The sequence below is a fragment of the Artemia franciscana genome, chromosome 11, assembly GCF_032884065.1.
Source record: "Artemia franciscana chromosome 11, ASM3288406v1, whole genome shotgun sequence".
NCBI classification, from domain to species: domain Eukaryota; kingdom Metazoa; phylum Arthropoda; class Branchiopoda; order Anostraca; family Artemiidae; genus Artemia; species Artemia franciscana.
In genome coordinates, this window is record NC_088873.1 from 31,748,834 (window position 1) to 31,775,110 (window position 26,277).

At 35.3% G+C, this 26,277-nt stretch overlaps 1 protein-coding gene across 5 annotated transcripts in view; it reads left to right on the top strand.

The window, feature by feature from the left end:
- Nucleotides 1-14,729: 14,729 nt before the first annotated feature.
- The window catches only part of LOC136033095 (CREB-regulated transcription coactivator 1-like), a 99,452-nt gene continuing 87,904 nt past the window's right edge, over nucleotides 14,730-26,277 (top strand). For all 5 annotated transcript variants that reach the window (XM_065713702.1, XM_065713704.1, XM_065713705.1 and 2 more), the window contains exons 1-2: nucleotides 14,730-14,912; nucleotides 24,851-25,001. In XM_065713702.1, the coding sequence (XP_065569774.1) occupies nucleotides 14,799-14,912; nucleotides 24,851-25,001 (265 nt within the window). In that variant the 5' untranslated portion in view covers nucleotides 14,730-14,798. The remainder of the gene's footprint in view (nucleotides 14,913-24,850; nucleotides 25,002-26,277) is intronic.

Genomic DNA, 26,277 nt, shown 5'->3' on the forward strand with positions numbered 1-26,277 from the left:
AGGCACTAAATAGCTGTGGAACCTGACATAAACTTTCCGCTTTTCACAATTTGGGTGGATCCCAAGGAATAACTTGTAGTGATATAGCAAGACGACAACTATGTCTGTGTCATTCGCATCGACCAAAACGACATCGAAACCCCTCTCCAAACAGTCCAACATGTGTAACACAACTCTTGTATCGGCCTCTTCATGGGTACAGCTCAAACGCTCTTCAAAGTTTGTATCAGCATTTCCACTTCTGTTGAGCATCACCACTCTCATCCGGTCTCGAAAGCCTCCTGAGAGGTACACAGTGAACCCTGCTTGCAGCAGGTGAACTGAGTTTTCAAACTCACCGAATAGAAGCTCAATCAGTCTTGCCTTTGTCTTGGAATTTGAGAGCAACGAGTTCCAGTCATCTAGGTTTGAGTGTCTACCTAGAGCTACCGGAGACCTGTTTGAACATCCTCGCTGCTCATGGCAACCACCGCAGTCCTTTAGGCAGATCACCTTGCCTTCTTCGTCGGAATATCCAAAAATCCCATCATATCTATCTGCAAGGACGTGCAGCTCCTTAACGTTGCTGTTGAAAGACACAAGCGTAGAAAATGTCCGTTTTCCATAGCTCTCAACAGTTTCCGATGGATTTGGTGGATGGCTTCTGAGGTAGGGCATCAAGTCTACCACCCTTGAGTGAGTCGACTCACTGCTAATCTCGAGGTTAACGGGTCACTCGCTCAAGCTGATTTTTGTTTTCAAATACTACAGAAGAGCTGACTTTGTTCCTGTCCAAAGCACAACCATTCCAGATATGGCACTTCTCTGGAATATAGAAGGTGCATATGGAAGAAGCTCATGGGAAAGCAAATTCTTTAGATGGTGAAGTCCTCTTTCGCCTGTAAAGTCAACACTCACCCTTTTGATAGTTTGAAGTTCAACATTGGTAAGGCTATTTACAGCACTAGAAGTATTGGTTGCTTTTTTCTGTTTCGCCTTCTCATTATTCATGACCTTTACTTTGCTAAAGGCACCTTTTTCACCGTCCAAGTAGCGATCAACCGCTCTGCTTCCAACAGATCGCACATTGAGGAGACTGTCAGCTATCTCACTATCAACTGTCTCAAGCGTATAAATATTCAGCATATCTTCGTCAGTGGATCGAAAGGGATTGAGCCTTGCTTCCAGAACAGACTTCACTTTATCAAAAGCCATGTGTTGCCGCAGAACGAAGGAAGGGTGATCTTCGTGGTGAGAGGAGTCAAACTCAGTCTGGGGAACAATGCGTAGCATCTCAGTGTATGCAGACGAGACTGAGGCACAGAACGGAAGAGTTAAAGTCCACTTCACCAGTGCCAACTCATTCATGGTAATACCCGTCATTCCACCTTCCGTTTTTGAATCTAAATTAATGGTAGATTCTACAGCATGGTCTGGGGATATGCAGTTGAATTTTGCATTCAGCTTATCTTATTTCTATTCAGCTTATCTTGGAAAATCTATCTGGCCGGGTGAACCCTGACGCATTCACACTGGATAGATGCCGCTGCTTATCCGAGCTAAAAATTGGGTCAATCCGCTTTTCTGTCAATAGTTCAAAAAAGAGAAGAGTTAGAGAATTTCTGGATCATTCATTTTGTAGGACAATAAATTTCCTACAGAAGCCATTAAAAAAAAATACACCTCAGTCAGGCAAATTTTCAAGATGGATCAAGATTAATCCAAAAGAGAGATAAATTGTGTTAACTTTTTCGTCGAAATTTTGTGATTACAAATGAACGGCAAAAGATAAAAATGTTTTGAAAAGAGAATATGATTCTTTATTTAATTACCTTCGATCTGAGGTATAGCTGAACAATTTTGGAGTAACCTGTAATTTTTTATCGATTTTAATATAATTTTTGCCAGTTAAGATGGATTTTTAGGGAATTTGAAGAAATGTGGATGTCGCACCCATTTGTCGACTATATAACGCCGATTTTCGTTTTCAGCATGGTCGATTGCATTAGATTGCACACTCAAACCTTCTGCTGCTTGCTGATCACCTCAATCCTTAAATATCAACATTTCTCTCGTGTGGTTCCCTGACTATAATGGTTATTGGGATGTGTACAGGCATTTTCAGGAGGAATTTTTGGTTGGAGGCAGGGGTTGAGAAGAGGGGAATATGCTGGGAGAACTTTCCATCGAGGAATTTGTCATGGGGGAAGAAAATTTCCATGAAGGGAGCGCAGGATTTACTAGCATTACTTAAAAAAAACAATGAAAAAGTTTTTTTCAGCTGGAACTAAGCAGCAGCATTAAAACTTAAACCAAACAGAAATTATTACCCATATGAGGGGCTAACCTCCTCCTAATACCTTGCTCTTTACGCCAAAGTATCTTTAGTAATTTCAACTATTTATTCTGCGGCTTTTGTGATTCAGGGGCCATTCTTAATGAATTGGGACAAAATTTAAGCTTTAGTTTAAAGAGCGAGGTACTGACAAGGGGGCGAACCCCCTCATATATGTAATAAAAACATAAGAATACAAAAGTTCTTTACGTAAGCTATTTTATAAGTTACGTATATCTTTTACTTATAAAAAGATTCGTAAAAAATTAGAAGTTCTATTTGCCTTTTTAATTAACCGAAAATCAGAGGGCAACTAGGCTTCCTCCTCCGCTCTTTTTTTCTCAAAATCATTCGATCAAAATATTAGAAAGCCATTTAGCCAAAAAAAATAAAAATAAAAATTTCGTTTTACTTATTCCTCTGCGGAGAGCCAAAATCAAAACATGCATTGATTCAAAAACGTTCAGAAATTAAATTAAAAAACAAGTTTGTTAAATGAAAGTAAGGAGCGACATTAAAACTTAAAACGAACAGAAATTACTCCGTATATGAATGGGGCTTTTCCTTCTCAACGCCCCGCTCTTTACGCTAAAGTTTTTTACTGTTTTAAAATGTAGAGTTAAGAGAAAGAGCCAAACTTTAGCGTAAAGAGCGGGGCGTTGAGGAGGAAAAGCCCCTTTCATATACGGAGTAATTTCTGTTAGTTTTAAGTTTTAATGTCGCTCCTTACTTTCATTTAAAAAACTTGTTTTTTTTATTTAATTACATACAGTAATGGTTATTGGGAAGCGTACAGACGTTTTCAGTGGGATTTTTTTGGTTTGGGGTGGGGTTGATTGGAGGGGGCTATGTGGAAGGATCTTTCCTTGGAGGAATACGTCATGGGGGAAGAGAAATTCAATGAAAAGGGCGCGAGATTTTTTAGCATTACTATAAAAAAAAACAATTAAAAATAAACATGAAAGTTTTTTCAATTGAAAGTAAGGAGCGGCATTAAAACTTAAAACGAACAGAGACTATTACGCATATGAGGGGTTGTAAAAATACTTTAGCATAAAGAGCGAGGTATTAAGGAGAAGATAAGTACCTCGCTCTTTATGCTAAAGTATTTTTAGTAATTTAAACTACTTATTCTACGGCCTTTCTGATTCGGGGGTTCTTCTTAAAGAATTGGGACAAAACTTAAGAACGAGGGACAAACCCCCTCATATACATAATAAAAATATAAGAATATAAAAGTTTGTTACGTAAGTTAATTCTTAATTTACGTATATTTTTTACTAATAAAAACGTTTGTTAAAAATGAAAAGTTCTAGTTGTCTCTTTAAGTAACCAAAAAATTGGAGGGCAACAGGGCTCCTTCCCCAACCCTTATTTCTCAAAATCGTCTGATCAAAACTAAGAGAAAGCCATTTACCCAAAAAAAGAATTAATATGCAAATTTCATTTTAATAATTTATGTGCGGAGAGCCCAAATCAAACATACATAAATTCAAATACGTTCAGAAATTAAAGAAAAAACTAGTTTTTTCAACTGAAAGTAAGGAGCAACATTAAAACTTAAAACGAACAGAAATTACTCCGTATATGAAATGGGTTGTCCCCTCCGCAATGCCTCGCTCTTTACGCTAAAGTTTGACTCTTTGCCACAGTTCTACTTTTTAAAACAATTAAAAACTTCAGCGTAAAGAGCGAGGGATTGCGGGGGGGCTAGCCATTTCATATACGGAGTAATTTCTGTTCGTTTTAAGTTTTAATGTCGCTCCTTACTTTCAGTTAAAAAATCTAGTTTTAAGAATTATTCATAAGAATTCATACGAGTTTATGAATTATTTGTCTGGTGTAGGAATCAAACGCAAGACCTGAGATTTCCTTAGATATAAGAACAATACGTTAGCCATCTGAACTAACAAGTGAATGATAATATTATGCTCTTAGAAATACATTCTAAGCAATAGGTTACATGCACTTGCTATGCCATTGAATTGTATTTTTGTCGTAGGCTTAGTACAAGAGGTTGTTTTTCATACAGTTTGGTTTTGCCGAAACACATTTACAGTCCCTTTAGCTACCATATCATGTTTCATTAAAAAAAAATTTTCCTCCCTACTAGTTATTCTAAGACTTTTGAAATAAGTCCATGCATTGTTTTTGAACCCAAGCCTTAAGATGATTAAATAAAAAAAACAAGTTTTTTCAACTGAAAGTAAGGAGTGACATCAAAACTTAAAACGCACAGAAATTACTTCGTATATGAAAGAGGCTGCTTCCTCATCAACGCCCCGCTCTTTACGCTAAAGTTTGACTCTTTCTCTCAATTCTTCTTTCTAAAACAGTAAAAAACTTTAGCGTAAAGAGCGGGGCGTTGATGAGGAAGCAGCCTCTTTCATATACGAAGTAATTTCTGTGCGTTTTAAGTTTTGATGTCACTCCTTACTTTCAGTTGAAAAAACTTGTTTTTTTTATTTAATTTCTGAACGTTTTTGAATCAATGCATGTTTTGATTTTGGCTCTCCGCAGAGGAATAATCAAAACGAAATTTGCATATTTTTTTTTTGGCTCAATGGCTTTCTCATAATTTTGATCGAATGATTTTGAGAAAAAAAGAGCGGGGGACGAAGCCTAGTTGCCCCCCGATTTTTTGGGTAATTAAAAAGGCAACTAGAACTTTAAATTTTTTACGAATCTTTTTATTGGTAAAAGATTTACGTAACTTATAAATTACCTTACGTAAAGAACTTTTGTATTCTCATGTTTTTATTACATATATGAGGGGATTCGCCCCATCGTCAGTACCTCGCTCTTTACACTAAAGCTTAAATTTTATCCCAATTCATTAAGAATGACCCCCTGAATCACAAAAGCCGTAGAATAAGTAGTTGAAATTACCGAAAATACTTTAGCGTAAAGAGCGAGGTATTAGAAGGAGGTGAGCCCCTCATATGGGTAATAATTTCTGTTTGTTTTAAGTTTTATTGCTGTTCCTTACTTCCAGCTGAAAAAGCTTTTTCACTTTTATTTTTTAATTGTTTTTTTTTAAATAATGCTAGTAAATCCTGCTCTCCCTTCATGGAAATTTTCTTCTCCCATTACAAATTCTCGAAGTAAAGTTCCCCCAGCATATCCCCCTCTTCTCAACCCCTCCCCCAAACCAAAAAAAATCCTCCTGAAAACGCCTGTATACTTCCCAATAACCATTACTATATGTAAGCACCGGTCAAAGTTTGTAACTTGTAGCCCCTCCCACGGGGACTGTGGGGGAGTAAGTCGTCCCCAAACACATAGTTATAAGGTTTTTCAACTACGCTGAATGAAATGGCTATCTCAGAATTTTGATCCGTTGACTTTGGGAAAATAATTAGCGTGGGAGGGGGCCTAGGTGCCCTCCAATTTTTTTGGTCACTTAAAAAGGGCACTAGAACTTTTCATTTCCGTTAGAAGGAGCCCTCTTGCAACATTCTAGGACAACTGGGTCGATACGATCACCCCTGGGAAAAAAAACAAATAAACAAATAAACACGCATCCGTGATCTGCCTTCTGGCAAAAAATGCAAAATTCCACATTTTTGTAGATAGGAGCTCGAATACGTTCTCTGATACGCTGAATCTGATGGTGTGATTTTCGTTAAGATTCTATGACTTTTAGGGGGCGTTTCCCCCTATTTTCTAAAATAACGCAAATTTTCTCAGGCTCGTAACTTTTGACGGGTAAGACTAAACTTGATGAAACTTATATATTTAAAACCAGCATTAAAATGCGATTCTTTTGATGTAGCTATTGATATCAAAATTCCATTTTTTAGAGTTTTGATTACTATTGAGCCGGGTCGCTCCTTACTACAGTTCGTTACCACGAACTGTTTGATTATTTGTAGATTACGCATAATAAATACGACAGGGTCCATCTCTCCTTCAAAATTTTTTCTGGTTGTGAACAAGAAATGGATAGGACGGTATCGTAATGAATATGACTGGGCCCATACCCCTCCCCTCTTAAAAAACCTCGTAAAGGAAAACACGTCTCGTCGTTCGAAAAAATCGTCGAAGTAAAAAAAGGTTACGAAGGAAAAAATGTCTTGAAGTTAAAAAACAATGTCTCAAAGAAAAAAACGTCAAGAAGAAAAAATACCTCGAAGTTAAAAAAATCACGAAGAAAAAATTTCTCAAAGTTAAAAATGTCACAAAGAAAATGTCACGAAAAAAAGAACCTCTCGAAGTCAAAACAAACGTCTCGAAGTTAAAAAATCATGACGAAAAAATTTCACGAGGTAAAAACTAAAGGGTTCGAAGTTAAAAAAAAATGTCACGAAGAAGAAAGTCTCGAAGTGAAAAATAGTATTTTGAAAAAAAAACTTCAAAAAAAAGAACAAACATCTCGAAGTTTAGAAAAAACTTCCAGAAGAAAAACACGTCTCGAAGGTAAACTAAACGTCACGAAGGAAAAAAACGTCTTGTAGTTGAAAAAGTCATGAAGAAAAAATAATATCTCGAAGCCAAAAAATGCCACAAAGAAAAAAAAATCTCGAAGTTTAAAAAAAAAATCTCGAAAAAAACATCACTAATAAAAACATCTCAAAGTTAGATAAAAAAAGGTCTTGAAGAAAAAAGAAAAAGAAAAAACAACGAGTCGAAGCTACAAAAAATGTCACGAAGAAAAAAACCGTCGCGAAGAAAAAACGTCTTGTAGTTGAAAATAGTCACAAGGATAAAACGTCTTGAGGTTAAACAATGTCAAGAAGAAAAAAATGTCTCGAAGTTAAAAAATCATCCTGAATAAAAAACGTCACGAAGAAAGAACATCTTGAAGTTAAAGAAAAGGTCTCAAAGAAAAAAGTCACAAAGAAAATGCAACGTCTCGAAGTTACAAAAAACGTCACGACGAAAAAACCGTCACGGAGAAAAAAGTCTCGCATTTAAAAAGCGTCATAAAGAAAAATTTCTCGAAGTTAAAAATTGTCAAGAAGAGCTTTATTTCTAGATTGAAATAAAAATATTTTACTGAATGTTAAGCATCTGTAAAAGCTGTTACCCTCAAATAATGCACTTCAGACAAAACACAATCCCCAAAAAGGGCAAAAGCAACAAAATAAGCCCAAGCCTGAAAGTCCCAAGGATCGAATCTTTTAATTGATGACTGAGTACCAAAAGGTTTAAACAAAATCACTTGTGCATACAGAAAAATCTCGGTAAATTCCGTGTGTTTTAGCTTCTAACTGAGTATCAAAATTTAATAAAAGCACTTTTGACTTCAATAAATTCAGGTAGCTGTTAAATTCCGAGTATTTTAGTTGAGGGCTGATTACCAAAAAATACTTTTGACTACAACAAACTCAGCTAGCTGGTAAACTCCGAGTGTTTCAGTTGCCGAATGCATATTAAAAAAATCTAATAAAAGTTCCTTTTTTAGCACAGTAAACTCAGCTACTTTGTAAATTCTGAGTCTCCTAATTGGTGACTAAGCATCAAAGAATTAAATAAAAACACTTTTAAGTATAACAAAATCAGCTAGTTGGCCAATTGCGAATGTTTTAGTTTCTTACTAAGTATCAAAAAATTTAATAAAAGCACTTTTAACTACAAACCACTTAGGTAGCTGATAATTTTCTAGTGTTTTAGTACCATCGACAGTTTAGCAACAGATACAGTCAATGAACTGAATGATACCAATGACGACACATATTGAACCTGTGACTGACGCCATTTTAAAAGTCGTGTATCACTCCGAAACGGAATGAGAGCCATGCCAAGAGAAAACATGATGAATCGTTTTATAGAACTAAATCAAAGCATTCTTTTTTTATGATGATATTCACGAACACAAAATGTTTGACAAGCTAAGTTATGCATAACAATTTCCACGCTTCATTTCCGTGCAATAGATACTGAAAGTTTTATGACTCCTCCCAGCGATGAATTCTACGGTTTTGTGACTCCTCCCCGCAGTGAAATCAGCCGGTCTTAGAACCACTCCACCTAATCATAGCAAAAAACCAAACTGTATAAATATTACAGTCAATGAACTCTGGTAAAATTAAATGGTTTAGTTGGTAAATTCTGAATGTTTTAGTTGCTTACCGAGTATCAAAAAAATATAATAAAATCACTTTTAAATACAACAAACTGAGGTAGTTGACAAATTTCGAATATCTTAGCACCATCGACAGCTTAGCAACAAATACAGTTAGTTATCTGAATGATACCAACAACAAACCACATATTGTGTTGCGAGAGCAACACTTTGGTTTTGTCCCTTTTTTTCTTTTTCTTTTTTTTCCTATGTCGCAGATCTCAGCTTATTCCTGGAAACTGGTAAGGGTCCAACCTTTGCGGTTTTTACGAAAAGCGTGGACCTCAGGCCGGATTGATGAATATGACATTACATTTTGGAAAGCTCCACAGAACTCTTGCCCGGAGCCAAAAAGGATGGCTTTTGCTTGTCCTCGAGCCAGAGCCTATGGTGTCTTTTAGAGCCTATAAGTGCTCTTATTAAATTTTTGATACTCAGTAAGCAACTAAGCCATTCGGAATTTACCTACCTGCTGAGTTTGTTGTACTTAAAAGTGTTTTTGTTTAATTTTTTGATAGTTAGTCACCAATAAAAAGACTCAAAATTTACCAAGTATCTGACTTTCGTGTACTAAAGAAGTACATTTATTATTTTTTTGATATGCGGTCGGTAACTAAAACACTCTGAATTTACCAGCTATCTAAATTTGTTCTATTCAAAAGTGCTTTAATAATTTTTTCATGCTCAGCCAGCAGCTTAAACTCTCAGAATTTAACAACTACCTGAGTTTATCTAGTGGAAAGTGCTTTAATCAAATTTTGATACTCAGTCAACAGCTATGATATTTGGAATCTACCTAATAGCTGAGTTTGCTAATTTTTGGTACTCAGTCATCAACTAAAGGACTTGATTCTTTGGATTTTTAGACTTGGGGTTGTTTTATTGTGTTATTTCCTTTTTTCGGGGTTGAGTTATGTCTGAAGCTTATTATTTGAGGATAACGGCCCTTACAGATGCTATAGATGCAGTAAAATATTCCTATTTCAATATTATCATCCATCATAGCTTGGTTTGAAACTATGAGTGCGATTTCTTCTGGTGACAAGTCTAGAAATAAAGTTCTTCGTTACGCTTTTTAAATCTCTTTTTGACATTTTTTAACTTCGGGACTTTTTTTCTTTGCGACGTTTTTTCGTCTTGCCTTTTTGTAACTTCGAGATTTTCTTCTTATTTATCTTGGAGACCTTTTTTGAACTTCGAGGCGTGTTTTCCTTCGTGACATTTTTTCTTCGAGATGTTTTTTTCTAATTTCGAGACGTTTATTCTTCGTGACGGTTTTTACTTCAAGTTTTTTTTCCTTCATGATGTTTTTTTACTTCGAGATGCTGTTTTTTCTTCGTGACGACGCTCTTTTTCTTCGCGATGCTTTTTTCACTTTGAGACGTTTTTATTTCTTCATGACGTTTTGTTTTAATTTTTGGAAGCTGTTTTACTTCAGGACATTTTTTCTTCGCCACGATTTTTCTAGCTTGAAGACATTGTTTCTTCTTGTTTACGTTTCTTTTCTTCGTGACGTTTTTAACTTCAAAACATTTATTAAAGATATTTTTTACATCGAGACGTTTTTATTTCTTCGTGTCGTTTTGTTTTAATTTTGAGATGTTTTTTTTATAGATTTTTTATTTTCCTCGAAACGTTTTTTTTACTTCGATAAGTTTTTATTTTCTCTTGACGTTTTCTTTTAACTGTGAGATTTTTTTTTTAACTTCGAAACATTATATGCTTCTAGACGTTTTTTCTTTGTAAAATTTTCTAAAACTTTGAGACATTTGTTTTTCTTTGTGACATTATTTCTAGTTTTGTTTCTAATTACGAGAAGTTTTTTTCCTTGTGAAGTTTCTTAACGTCGAGACGTTTTCTTTTGACTTTGTGAAGTTTTTCTCTTTATGAAGTTTTTAATCTTCAATACGTTTTTGTTTTAACCTCGAGACGTTTTTTCTTCGTGATGTTCTTCTTCGAGAGTCTGTTTTTTTTTACCTTCGAGAGGTTTTTTCTTCATGACATTTCGTAACTTCGAGATGCTTTTTCCTTCCTGAGGTTTTTCAACTTGGAGACGTTTTTTTTCTTCGTGATGTTTTTTTTTTCTTAGAGGTGTTGTTTGAACTTCGGTATGTTTTTCTTTGTGACATTTTTAAAAAATGAGAAGGGTTTATGGGGCCCAGTCATATTCATTACGGTACCGTGTCTATCCATTTTTAGTTCAAAATCAGAAAAAATATTTTAAGGGGAGATGGACCCTGCCGTGCTCATAATCAGTATTCTACAAATAATCAGTAGGGCTTGGGGTCAAAAATAATCCATGGACTTAATTCAAAAGTTTAAGAATAACTGGTAAGGAGGCGAGTTTTTTTAAATGAAAGATAATAGATGACATACAATTACCTGCATTATGGTAACTTAAAGCATTGTAAATGTGCTTCGATAAAACAAACCTGTATAAAAACAACCCCTTCTGCTAAGCATACGACAAAAAAATACAATTCAATGGTATAGCTAGCGCATGAAACCTATTTCTTAGAATGTATTTCTAAGAACGTAATAATATCATTGACTTGTTGGTTCTGATGGCTAACGCATCGTTTTCTTATTGAAGGAAATCACAGGTTTCACGTTCGATTCGTGGACCACACATATAATTCATAAATTCAATGGGCATGGTCAGAAGTATTAAAAGGATAATCCTCGTTTCATTTGATTTTCAATTCATCAGGTGATATGTGGTTTTTTTTTATAAGTATATTTCTAAGAACAATTTCCTAGTATTTACTTGTTAGCTCAGTTGACTAACACGTCTTCTTTTATTGTTAGGAGTCTCAAGGACATATCCTACTCCAATCCAATATTTTTAAATCACTGGAAATCACTTTGCGAACATCTTTGATCATGATGCAATCTGTTTCACAATAATATTAAGAAAGGGAAACCCTTTTTTCAGGGTTTGTTCAGAGTTTATTGTTGCTCAAGATTGCCTTAGGAAATCGCTATTACCGGTTTTGTTCAGACTTCATTGGTCTTCAACTACACCATTAGAATCACCTTGTCCAAGTCATTGACGCTCAAGAGTAGCCTACATTAGGGCTGTATCATTGCGCAACTAACACTCGAGGCCAGAGGAATCAGTTATGCAAAGGTCCAGTGACTCTCAAGAGTACCTTAGAAAATGGCCTTGCTAGAGCTCGTTGATCCTCAAGAGTACCTAAGGCAATGGCCTGTACAAGTGAGGGGCTACTTACTTTCTGGCAATGGCAGCACACAAAGTACTACCGAACAATCTACTGATGTGACGCTTCTATTTTTTAAAGCATATTCCGAGAAGGCTCATATATAAAATAATTTTTGTCAGTATTTTATCCGTAAGTGCCAAATAGTACTAAAGATCGCACTTTTGGTGCCACTTAAGTAGAAAATTTTGGAAGTATAAATCAGTATCATTGCAATAACTATGGTTCCAAGCCCTTAACTAGAGGCTTATAAGAGCCCCTCGCGTATACTCTCCCTCCAAACCCTCTTAGCAAGTTCTAAAAATCGTGTACTCCTCTCAAAAACAAAAGAATATCTCGAAAAAAATATGCTAAAAACTAAAAACTTTTCAACTAAAAATAAGCCAAAAATTTAAGCTTGACTGATGAGCAGTTTTCTGCTCTTCTTTAAATTTTGGAAAATACTTTTTTGTGGTCATATCATTGGAAAAAGCAATTTTTCACTTTGAGAAGAAGGGGGACACAACTGAAAGTGCATTTTATAGAAATATGCTGTCAAGTCAAATTTATAAAAAGCGAATAGGTATAAAAATAAGCTTTAAATTAGCCTTTAAACAGCTTTCTTTTGTTAAAGTAACCCTTCATTTTCTGCTAGTCAGTAGGCGGCCTCCCTGGAAGTTCCCATTTCCTTCAGATCTTTTTTTATGACGTCCTCCTACCCCAAGCGAAGACGGCCTGTTTGTTGTTCAGCCCTAGACGGTTGGCCAAAAAGGACAATCTTTGGCAATCTGTCATCCTACACCCACACAAAGTGTCCGAACCATCTCAACCTTTCTTTTATTATAGCCCTAGAAAGCGGGATTGAACCACAATTTTCGCACAGCCCACCTTTTGAAATACGGTCAGTCAGGGTACCCAGAACAATCCGGTGGCAATTTCTTTGGAAAATACCTATGCTTCAGAGCCATATTTGACCAATGTCACCACTGTAGCTTTTAATATTATATTCTTGGTTTGCAGACTTATCTTTCTAGTCTTCTAAACTTTTTTTACTGTGAAAAAAAAAAACCCGAGCCTTGGCTATTCTACTTTTAATATCTTCACTGCTTCCACCGTCTTTACTAATAATACTACCAAGGTAAGTAAAGCCGGCCACCTAATCAATCTTTTCGTTACCCAACATCACCTTTTCATCTTCACTTATTGCCAGCCCTAGTGACTTAGTCTTCTTAGCATTAATTTTCAAACCTACTCCAGCACCTTCGATTCGCAAAACCTCTAAAAGTTCATTTATTTTGCTTCCACTTTCATCTAGGATGCTTCAATCATCAGTATAGTCCAAGTCCAGTAGAGTTTTTTCTCCCCATTTGATTCTGTGATTTCCCCTCACCTCTCCTGTGCCCCTTAAGACAAAGTATATCAGAATGACCCATTTGAAGGTGGATAGACCACAACCCTGCTTAACTACTGATTTGATACAAAACCAGCTGCTGACCTCATTTCCTACCATAACCACAGCAGTGTTATTCTTCTACATAGCGCTATTCACTTTAATGCGTTTGACCATTTAATGTGTTTGCCCAATCAGGAACTTCTCAAATATTAGCCTAAGAGTAGAAATTTGGTCGATACATCCTCTACCTTTTCTAAAACCACTTTGTTTCTCTTGAACACTTTATCTACAGCATCTACCAGTCTAAAAAATATCATATTAATAAGTAATTTGCAACCTACAGAGACCAGCCTAATACCTTCATAATTACCACATCCACACTTGTCACCTTTCTTATACAGTGGTTTGATTAAAGTTTTCTGAAAATTGTTAGGTACTTACTCTTTCAAAAATTATATTCATAGTCTTTAGTAACTAATTTCTAACCTCAAAGCCGCCATATATAAGAAACTTATGTGCCACACTATCAGCACCATGAGCCTTATTCTTTTTTTCCTTTTATTACTGTCGCTAATTATTCCTCTCAAAACAAATCTTCCTTCACATCCAAGGTATCACAAACTTTTTCATTTTCCTCTATATCTTTTCCTGCAGCTCTATCTTGGTTTAGCACATTCTCAAAAGGTTCTGCCAATCTCTCTTTAACTCTTTCCTTATCACTAATCGTTGTCCCATTCCTATCTTTAACTGGGACAAGTTTGGATTGACTGCTCACTCTCAATTTATTAACATACCAGTACAATATTTTATTATTATGCTGTCTAGCGTGATCTCCCAGATCCTCGGCAATTTTATCTATGGCATCCACTTCACACCTCCTTATTCCATATTTATATGCTTTATCCACTTTCTTTACTTTCTTTTGGTTTTCATATGATCTATCACCCAGACAATTCTTGTACAAGCCCCTTCTTTTCTCCATTAAACTTAAAGCTTTTTCACTAGTATTCCTAGTTTTATTTTGAAAATGTGCACCAACAAAACTATATAAATTTTCTACACATTGTAATCTTGGTTTTCTAATTTACGTTTTTGAACAAGAATTGTATCCCATGACAAGTTAAAAAGCCTTATTTTTGCGTTTGTGCAAAGACAATGAAAATGTTAAACATACCTTTTTGTTCTGAATATTACAGTATATGACAGTATAAGATACAAACTAAGAATGACACAAAACATTGGACTCGACATATATTAGAGACTTTCAAACCAACGACGGAGACGCTCAAGTGCTTTCTATGGAATTGTTTACATTGAGCTGTAGCTTTGTTTTACCTGCCTGCTGCACCGCGACCTTGAAAAAGAAGCAGAAATGTAAGAATTATTCAAAGTATATTCTAATCCATTTAATGAAAACTATGCTGTGATAATCTCCGCAATTTAACAAAATCTGTGAGATGTCCTTATATCAAAAATAAACAGTCCACTTGCTTATTATTAAGTTTAGCTGTTTCTCTTTTCTTGCTATTACCTTCTTCTTAAGAACGTCAGCTAATCGTGTCTATGTATTATTTTGGATAATTATTTTAAATCATGCGATTCTTTGTGAGCCTCCATCCGATTCTGTCGTACGTCTGTTCCGCCAGAAAAAAATCGTGTCGGGATTGACACAGCAGGGGGAACCAGGGTAACACGTTTATGGAATAGAATTGGACTGTTTTTCTTTGACTATGGTTTCTTGATAGGAACGTTTTCTTCGATCCTTCTGAAATGATGATGATGAATTTCAAATAAATAAATAAAATATTAAATGATTAACAGATAATGGCCTCGAATCCACGGAAGTTTAGTGAAAAAATAGCTTTGCACAATCAAAAACAAAAAGAAGAAACAGAGGCTTTTGAAAAAGTTATGAGGGATGTAACTAGTGTTGTGAGGGTAAGTCAAAGGAGCATGCCTATTTTTCAATTTAAACAATATCCTTTGGCTTACATACCTAAATATTTTTGCTTCTTTGCTTAACTCATGTAAAAATCAGAATAAATTCAGTTTGATTTTCCAATGATTTTAGTTCTCTGTTCAGGCCTAGGCTACTTAGGTTAATTTTCTTAAAGTTGAGATTAGCTGAAAGTTTGAATAGTTAGATAGGATTGGCAGGCTATAATCTTGGAAATTTTTTTTTCAACATTTAGGTTTTGACAGAAGTTACCTCCACATCCTACCTTATTTAATTATAATTATTTCACTTCAGAATAGGCTACTTCCTAAGATTAAATATAGACAAACTAAGTCTCTGTGATTTAGGTATTCTAACTTAAAAGTTGTTTTCTAACTTTTAGATCCTGTGTCCAAGATTAGGTTCAAGCTTTAAACATCTCCCCAATATTAGGCGCCATATTGGAGCCCATTCAATAAAATCAGACCTGGTTCCATTTTGTCCTGTGGTGGTGCAGTGGTTTTGACCTTAGCTTGGTAATACGGGACCCAGAAATAGAATCATGCTGCAGTAACGCAATACAGGGCCAATGCAGGGACCTTAGTAGTCAAGAAGCATTGTTAATCTGATACAATACAAATTAGGCTCCATTGTAAAATTCTAGTTAATTGACTTCTTACTATCTCAGTAAGGGTTTAGGCTAGGAAAATGAAACTTTCAGGGATGAATCTACAGAATTAAGTATATCCTGGGAAGGTATTTTTAAGCAACTACCTTCACTCCTCCCTCTAGAGGGCCCTGACCTTTGATGACCTTTAAAAATATGTGTGTTACAATAGTGAAACCTTGCAAAATAGATCTTCTGCTTAATTGAAGTACAACAAAATTGTTTTCAGCTCCATAACTTTGCTCAATTCCATTTTATAAGGCTTTAAAGATATGCAAATACATTTCCTAAATTTTCAAAAAAATACATTGATCTTATTCTACTTTAGTATCTTGTTCTACTTGTCTACTTTAGTATTTTGTAATACATAAGTATCTTATTCTACTTTGCTAGTTAAAAGATGAACATATTACTTAATTCACCTTTTGAAACTGATCCCAAATAAACTAGGTCAAATCACTACACTTACAAATGTGCCCCACCCCATAATAAGGCCAGATATACACCTTAATTACCTTGGTTTGCACTTTGGAGTAGCAGGAGAAAAGTGCTGTTGATGTCAATTTTTGACAGATGGCTTAAAGAGCTTCTATGAATGTCCCCTCCTGTCTGTGCCAATATTTTGGGAAGTTGATAAATGAATTGGGGGGTTTGTTGTTAACTAAGCTTATATGTCATAAGCATATCAGCTCTTTGTCACTAGTAAATCAGTGTAGATAATTTCAATTTCTTCAAATGTTCATCATAAAGCTTGTCACTCATCTTTGTTACTGCCTTTGTAGCTCTCCTTTGCACCCCTGCCATAAGCTGTACATCACCCCTGTATCATGGTGATGCCATGCATATTCCTACAAGCACTCATCTGACAAGGGCATTGTACAACCCCACCAAAACATAAGGAAACCTACTGGATGTAGTTTTTTCAAGGGTGCTAGGACAAAGTTTACATAAGATGCAGTCTTCTTGCAGTTTGAATAGAATTGCCACTGGTTATCAACAATGTTTCCAAGATCCCTTTTTTCACTCACTTTGCAGCTCTTGAATATTGTTAACAGCTGGATTGACCATGGTACACTTGAAAGCTGGATTAAACTTGCCAAAAAGAATGACATTTGTCAATATCAGAGCTCATGTGCCATGTATATATTGGCTATATACAAAGCTTTTGTAAGTTTGATGGTTTGCATTATTCTTTATATTTATATCCCACCAACAGTTTGTTCACAGTACCAAATAAATAGTTTTGGTACTTAGATGTTATCCCATCCACACTCAAGTTTTTGATCTGAGTAAAACCAGTTCCTCCATCTGCATTTGGAGATAGTTAGATTAGCTTAAGTGAGATAAACTACTATACAAGCATATTTTAACTAAATATTTAATATATATAGAGTTAGTTAGATATTTAATATAATGCATTCTGGGTTCCCTGCTTTCCATAATTTCCTGTTGTAGTTTCCATAATTTTGTTACTAAAGTATTATATTTTCATCAGATTTTGGTATATTTCATTATGATTAACCTAATTTCACTTCTTGAGCATAGTTGGGATAATACACAAGTATCATAATTTTTTTTAGGCTTTATTTTGAACTTGAACAAAAATTATAGCCTAGAAAAGTTTTTTTTTCTAGGGGTAAGATACATATAGATCTGTCTTTTATTCAATTTCCTAAGCTTTTTGGAAAACAATTTCCAGAGTATAATTCAGGTTATTAATGCTATACAGATTTTCTGGGCTGTTTCTACTTTAGTTCACAGTTTACCCACCATATTACGGTTTATTTTCAATATTATAAAGTTTTCTCTATGTTTCAACTTGATAGCAAAATTATCCTATTTGGTAAGAAACCAAAATTTTGGAGACCCTCTGCCTTTTTTGCATATTTTTTTCTGCTCCTTTGGATGTTCAATTTAGTAACTCAATACAACACTGTTGCTTAGCAACAGTAAATTTGGTTTTATACTAATTGATATTTTAGCACTTTAAAATCTTACATTCTTTAAAATCTTATGAATTATGATTTAGCTAAGACTCAAAACACATTACTTTGGACTCATTTAGATAAATTTATGTTGTAAGACAGAAATCAAATCAAAAATAAATAAATATGGAATACTAATTTAGAATTTTCTATATTTGTTGCTCTTTCCAAATATAACATTCACTGCCTGGTGGGGCATAGATAGAACCCTAGGATATATTGATTTTTCTTTTGCCTGGTAGTGGGTGGGGGAAAAACAACAGCAGTGGTTCTTATTTAGAAAGGGTATTCAATAGGAAATCAAATTGTTTTTTTTTTTTTTTTTTAGCTGTTTCCTATCTTATAACATAAATTTACCCTAATTTATGCTGAAAGTTTCAGTTGTATAACATAAAGTTCATCCAAGGTCAATGCAGTACCTGTAGGAAGGGAAGAGGTAGAGGCAGATACTGAAAAAGACATTCACAGTACATAATTTAGACTCTGGATCCTGTCCTATAACCTTCATTCACCTAGCTAAAATGCTTTCAAAAAAAGCCAAAAGCCCCTTTTCTAGAATTTTACTAAATTCTGTGATTGTGACATATTTTCATCTGAAGAAAATTTTCAAAGAGAATCATGATTGATTTGTCCTCAGCTATATCCTGTCTGTTTTTGAAGTCCTTATACCAGTAAAAAACCTGATCTTTTGACTTGGCATTGTCTCCATGAACCTGCTCAGTCAAGGAAAGAGCCTCTAAAGCAGTGTTGTCAAAGAGAAGAAAGAATATGATGACTTTTCACTGCTCTATTGACCACCCCCTTTTTGTTTATTATCCTACAACAAAAATGAAAAAGAAACTTGTTTGGACTAAAATTGATTATTGCTCTCTTACTGCCAAAAAGTGGCTGCCACATGAAATGGCTATCTCTATCCATAAATAGTATCTAGAGGTGACTGGAATACTGGGTAACAGCCATTCTTATTTCTTTTTGAACAATGTGTATAGTATTGGTACATGATTCCTTTTTCTGAACTGGATGCTTTGATAACACAAGAGTAATGTCATTTTATTGTCTATTCAGCTCATATTTCAAATATAGTTGTTACTGCTGTGACAATGGCATATGACCTCCTCCCCCTCTAATGCCTGGATATAGCTCTAGCCAATTGTTTTTATCTTTATTCCTGTCAAAATATCCTTTTTTCCAAGCAGTGTGAACCATTAAAATCAATTTTTAGTTTATATAGCCCAGGGCTGTATCAGTATACTAGGGGGGGGGGACATTATGTGGTTTTCTTAATACCAAGTTTTGTGTTTGGGAGAGTGTGTAAAATAAGGAGGGGAAACAAGTCATGTCCTTGCAGTTCAAAGATTACCTTAATTACCTTAATCCATCTGAGAGCTTTAAGGTCTTCCAGACCTGTAGTGCTCTTGAGTTGATGACTGCCAGTTGAACCTCCACTACTTCTTCTCCCACTCTTTGTCAAGTTGGTTTTTGAAGGACTGGATAGAGGGGGCACTGACAGTTGAATTTTTCAGTTTATTCCAATGATTTATGAAAAGAATCTCGAAAAGAACTCTTCGCGAAAAGAATGTATGGCGAGTTTTAGATTGGGAGCTTGACTTTGGTAGCTTCTTGGAGTGTCCTCTTGTGTTGTACTGGCTGGTACTGAGATTGCCACCAAAGATTGCTGACTTTTTGTTCTGTAGCTTGTAAGTAAGCATCATATCGCTGCACAAGCGTCAGTAAACCAGAGTGGGTAGTTTGAGGTAGTTGAGGCAGTCCTCATATGAGGTTGATGCTAGGCTTTTTATGCATTTTGTTGCTCTTCTCTGTACATTTTTGATGAGCCTCACATCTTGTTGATAAGAAGGACCAGCAAGACACATGCCAACATCAAGATAGGTCTGACGAGAGCCTTGTATAATTTTATAAATATAGATGCCTGTCTGCTGTTGATGGTTTGTTTTAGTAGTCCAAGACTGGAGCTTGCATGGGAAACAACATGCTGGACATGGCTGTGAAATTTAAATTTATCATCAATAATGACACATAGATCCCTTTCTTCTGCTCTGTTCATTAGTTGCTCTCTTATTTTACCAGGAAATCAAATTTTTTAATATCAGTATCATTATACAAATCCACAGGGGGATACCTTGGGAGAAGTGTATTATCATATTCATCAATAGCTTATAATAGGCTAACAAAGACCAAAAAAATAACTGCTCAATCAAACTTAACAGATTGTAAACTCTATTTAGCTAAATTGCTGGGAAAATCCTGCATTGAATGATAAAACTTAAGACGTTAACAGAGCACTTGGTCACACCAAAAATAGTGATTTATCTAGGCAAACACTTCATCACAATCATCACCCAATGATTGTACTTGGGTGGCATACTTGCTTGCTTTTATTGGAATATAAATAAGTAAACCTGTATTTTGCTAAAGAAGCCACTATATAACATTTTACTTCTTTATGAAAAAACAAGGCAGGATTTAAACTGATTTATAACGCTGTTTTTAGCTTTAGTTCATGGGTACAACTTGGGTTTTGATTTTTTTTTTTTGGGTAGGGGGGGATATAAAGAATCTGCCAACAAGATCATCCAGTATGCCCACACATGCTGACACATAAGCTAAATTAAAGTAAAAACGTGACACTTTGGAGCTTTGGAGAGGGGGGGTCATCCCCCTCCCTCCACCTTGGGCATACCCTTGCTTTAGCTATCATCAAACTTATTTCTTCTTTCATGAGATTATTTTTTCTTATAAAGAGGGCTTTCAGGAGAAAAACTATGACATCTGGATACAATTCTATTTCAGTTCTTAGCAAGATAGCTGTTTCCAAAAGCTATTGGACAGTAGTAGTTGGACATTTTGTGTTCATTAAAAATCATGTTTTGAGACCTTCAAACATTTAAATTGCCCCCTCCCCCCCAAAAAAATGAGAAATTAATTATTATATATCTTATGCCCTGTGATTATTTGGATTTGGACCCCTCTTGCCCTCCCAATAAAAATGCTGGATATTCGCCCCTGTGTATTGTATCATCATAATTTGCAGCTTGAAGCAGTCTAAGGATTTCTCCTTGTAGAGCTCTAGAGTTGACAATTTGAGTTGTATTCAGGATTCTTTAGTGACCAGGTGCACTATTCTGATTCATAGCCTTCCAGTTGAGTTTACACTCCTTGGAGGATCACTGTTTGAAGATGTCCACAGATTCAGCAGTAACAGTTTCTTCAGAAAGTTTATTCCCCTTGTTGACAATTTTTTAGGAAAAGAATTGAGTGCAGATTCTGGATAATGCAGGCTGCTTAACAAGTTTTCACTGATGACTTCTAGTTCTTCAGTTAGGACCAACAGTGGGAATTAATGCTGGGAGAGTATTAGCGCTCAATAACTTGTAGGCTGAAATGACATCCCCTTTATTTCTCATGTAAACAAGTGTAGGGAGATTCAGCTTTGATAGTCCTACAGGGTAGGTCTCATAGGGATTCGTTTTTTTTTTAATTCAGTTGATAGCACAGAGAAAAGGAGAGGAGGGGCGGCTACCTGAGGGTTGGTGGCTACTTGTAAGTGTTTTTACATTTACTGGGTGGGTGCCAATATCAATTCCATAGGCGGAGGCTAGATAATTATACAGGAAAACAGAATGATCAGTCTGGGGGGGGGGATTCCACACGCAATAATATTCAAGCGTCTTCAAAACGCTGATGCTCAGAACAAGCAATCTGAAGAACATTTTTCTTGGTCAAGACGTCTACAGGAACTTTAGACAGCTCTGTAGTCACCATGGAAGCCACTAGGTCCTGGACAGTTGACACAGAGCATACAGATAGAAGCAAATTTTCTATATGTGATACTCTACTTGTAATAGCACAGACTTGGACAGAAATGTCACTGTTGATGTCAATCTTCAGCTGGGAAAGGGGTAGGGTTAATTGACCAGTAGTAGCAAACACTTTTTTTTTTATCTTCCCTGAAAGTTTTCAATGTATCCATGACAGAAGCTGGTAATGCTATCATAGCCTGATCACTACTAGAGGGAGGAGGAGGGATTGACTTTACAGGTTGGGCAGGACTAGGTACATGTAAGTGACAATATCATTTTACCTAACAGTTTATATTCACTAGGAAACAGGGCTGCGCATTCACCACTGATCCATTTCTCAAAAATGTCACACTGAATGGCTGGAAGACCCCTCATTCAATTCAGTTGTACCATCTGCACATTTATCATGGCCTTTAGCTGGGCTGATATGTTTGAGTTTGGCCCTGTTGGATATAATAAAATACTAATTAATAATACCTCTTTGTAATAACTTCCCAGCTGTCACTAATTCAATGACTTAGAATTAAGGCGAATGCTTCTTAAAAGTTGAGGCAGGCACTTGGCTTACTGTCTATGCAATGAAAAAAAAAAGATTTACGAATTAAAGATACTGAGTTGTAAATAGGTCCCCGGATTTGAGAAACGATGTATGTTAAATTAATTTTCAAAAACTTCTCTTTTAAATGATTTTTCAAACACACTTAAAGAACAATATTAAAACAAGCAGGTAGTGTTTATACAGAATAACTTGGGATGACTAGGAAGAGATGGATTCTCAGTGATGTGAACTGAAAATCTACACTACTATCTATCTTCTCTGGGGCTGGATTTATCCTCATTCCCCATCATGTAGACACCCTTGAATATATATGCATCGAATTTCTTAATTTTTATTCAAAGAATATTTTCTTCTTTGTTTTGTTGTAACTGTTAGGTGTTTAAGTAAATGGATGTTTAGGTAACCTATTAATAATCCACTTAAAACTGGAATACGATTTCTTCTTACCAGGAAAAGTAGAAAAATTGACATTTTATAACTATTCAAAGACTGCTTCTGTCTCATTGACCTGTTTAGCTTTCATTTCTAGTGTTAAATAATTTCAGTTTTTATTGGTAACAAAAAATTTAGAACGTTTTATAAGGGAAAATTTTCTTCTGCACATCAAAACTTTTTTTTATACATTTTGTAGCCTACATAACAAGTCTTTGTGTTTTTATTAAGTATGAATTACTCTGTTGTGTTATCTTTAATAAATTCAATTTTTCTCTTTGTATTTAATGATTTTATTTGGAAAAAAATGACTTTAATAAAAGATTTACATTGTCTGAACAATCAAAATCATTTTGCCAAAAATTTTGATATGCAGCTATTTAATTATAAGATACAAATTTGATTCATTACCTTACCTTCAGCAAGGAAAAAGTTTCCATATTTTAATATAAAAATGTAACGATTCCAGAGATATCATTCAAGCAATGAAACTTTAATTAGGAGACCCTCTTTATTGTCTTCAGTCATATTGAACATTCGTTTGAGATCCAACTACAAGAATGCACAAGGGATACCTAGGTACAAATTTGGGTTGAGGTGTTAGGCAGTAAAGCTGCTGATTCAACAATTACTATAGTATAGCACAGAAGGAAAAGTTGGGAGTTCACAAAAATATATTGGTTTACACGGAATAATGCTCCAAGAAATGTTAGACCTCAACTTTAACAGTCCAGGGGCTAACATGCTTCTAAGTTTCATAGTTCAGCGAACCCCCAGCTTTTGAAACTTTGAAGGTTGTTAGTGCCTTGGCCAAAAAGTCCAGTATTCGTAAAAAATTGGGAGGAATCTGCTTTACTTATTTCCCTTGCTTGACTAGAGCTATATTTTCATCAAATTTCGGGTGTATCCGGGTTCTTTCTTGTGGATAGCAGGTGGAAGAATTTGCAAATGGCATGCGTCTCTGAAAATAGGCTCCTTGCCAAGTTTTGCTTCGTTAGTTTCAAGCAGGCCAGAGGACTTAGTAAAAGGTTGGAAAAGGGCTGAATGCCTCTGCCTATCCCATTTTTGTGTCACACGAGCCAAAGATACAAGTGGGCCACATGCCCAATTGGTGGCTAACCGATGTAACACGCCTTCCTTTTTTATGCCAACCAAATTAGTCTGCAGCTTAGACTGACATTGTTTGGATGCAATTGTTCAATAAGTTTTTAATGTTTCATTTTTTAAACTTTAAAGCCTTATAGCCAATTTTCTGCTTCAGTAGCCGATTTTATCCAAAATAGTCATCAGGGTGTGAGTCGTTTTGACTTGTATATATTTGTACTGACACATCTGGGGTTATGTGACACCTTTGGGGTCATCTAGGATTAGCAGTTTCCTTTTTGCTTTTTTTTACTTCTTGTGTTCTTCTTATTGTACGTTGTATAAATAGAGGGTTGAAATTAAATCATTATTATGTCCTGTAAGTGTCAAGCCAGTCAAAAAATATATTTTCAACCTCACTTCTGTTGCTTTTAGCAAAATTTGTTATGAGCTGACATATTTTATTTGCTTACAGTGTCCTTGGCCCAGGGTACATGCCAGGTAAGTTTCAAGCTGATTGGAAATATTTTTCTTTAAATCATCAAAAGTATTCTGGACTGCCTTTTTGTCTGGTCTTGGAATCCCAGTCTGGGGTTTTATGATAATTAAAAATATTACAAGGCAGGTAATTGCTTCTGGTCTGGACTGATTGAAAATATGTATAGCCCAATTACTTATTTTGGTCTGGGCTACTACTTCCTGTGCTGTAAATTTTAAGTTGGCCAGACATTAAAATCTGTTTTGCATTTATGTACTTTTGGACAATTTACTGACCAAGACTAAGTTCAGTAGCCATATTAAGCCTTGTCTTGAATGTGCCTGTCTGTTTTCATTTAAGTCGGACTGATTACAAATCTAGTGAGGCTGTGTGAGGGCACTGGGAAACATTTTGACGAGTCATAAGCTGTTTCTAAGGCATAGAACCATTTAACCTTATCAACGCCACCACTGACTATGCATTTCGAACTCAAATTCCTAAACTCTGACGTCTGTAGACACTTAGTTCCATCTTACTAAGACTAAGACTCCATCTTGCATCTTTCTAAGACAGACACAAATATGTGTTGTTGGTACAGTTGCACTTTTAAAGAAGATTAAAAAATGCAATTCATTCATCCCTTACATTTCAGAGATATGGATTATCAAGGGCACTGGTGGGAACCAGTTCAAATCGGAAGAGTTTCACTTCTGCCCCCCCTTTTGGAAATTGATATTAGGCTTGCACATCAAGTATAAACTTATGTAGGTTAATATTTGATACATGTGCAACGTTTTTAGGCAAAAATGATCTTTAGACCATAGCCGCCCTTTTTTAAATTTCTAAGCGTGATCTTTTAAAATTATTTATTGTGACTTTTTGTTTAGCTTTCTTATTGTATTAAATTTAATATAGACCCCATGTGAAGAACGTCAAAAGGTTCATCGTGACACAAATTTTGGAAGGATTGGACACTTTCATGCTCCACAAAACACAAGCCATATGGGAAAATGTTTGGAAAATAGATTACCACACTCGGACATGGGTCATCCATTTTTCAGCTCAGGTATGGTTTCTCATTTTTCATTTGTTTTCGTTGAAGTGTTCTGATGGTCTGATTTTGTCTTGCCTAATGTTGTTTTAGGTTACAGTGTCACTATAAATACAAGTATGAATTTTCTGTTTGGTTTGTTATTCTTTTCAAATCATTAACAATGAATGGTATGCAAAAAGGGAACCTTGTCAGAAAAAGTCAGAACTCTTTATGCATACAATATAGACAATGGAAGAAGCAGTTCTTTGTGCTCATTCCAAATGTTAAAAATTAACAGAATTTAGATGTATGTATCAAAACTTATGAGCAAATCTCAAAGTATTACCGTTAGAAGTCGAGTTTCAGCGATAAATGGAGAAATTGAGTGGAGGGGGGGGGGGGAAGTAAAATCCTCCCTCGTATTTGGATAATTGTTTTTGCACAAAGAGATGCAAAAAACGCCTTTTTTGATGATATTGAGGAGTCAAAGTGTCTGGTTTACGAGCATGGCGGTCCTACTGATGTAATTTTATTGTAGGTATAATACAGAAATGACAAAAATATGTAAGTCTTTGTGAAAAAATATTTTTCACTTTACTCCTATCGAAATGACCCTATAAAAATTGCCAGATGAATGCATTAGCTTTCAAAGGAGCCCTAAACTGTCTCTATGATTTTCAGTCGTCTGCTAGCCCTGGTGGAAAAGAAAAATAACAACATATTATTGCGTTTCAGTGCTACCCAAGCTAAAACTTGATTCCTTCCATTTTAATGTGGAAGGTATAGAACTTCCAGAGTTTTCAAGCTCTTTCTTGAAATTCTCGAAAATCGATTTTGTGAAAAAGCCTTATTACCTTTACTTTTAAATTTAACAGGGACAATTGTTACAATTCCTGAATTAGCTATAAATGGCGATTCCCTGAGATATGAAAATTCTGTTTAGAAATATGTTTTTAAATTTTTTGGGCTATAATGGGAGAAAAGTTGCTCTTTACCAGGTTTACTGTGCTTACCATGCTATTGAAATAAAACAGCAGTTGAGATAAAAAGAATTTTTTTTTCAAATGAAAGTAAAGAGTTATATCAAACTGAGATACTAAAATATTATTTGTATATATCAAGGGATCTTCCAACCCTCTCAAGAATCTGCTATTTAAAAAAAGTTTGACCTGTTTCTCAATACACCAACAATGAATGCTCTGAGACAAAAGCAACGGCATAAAAGTTATACTTCAAGAAAGAAAGGGCTTGTTTATTCATATTTACTGTACAGTCCAAATGTTTTTAAAGGTAATTGGCAAATCAAATA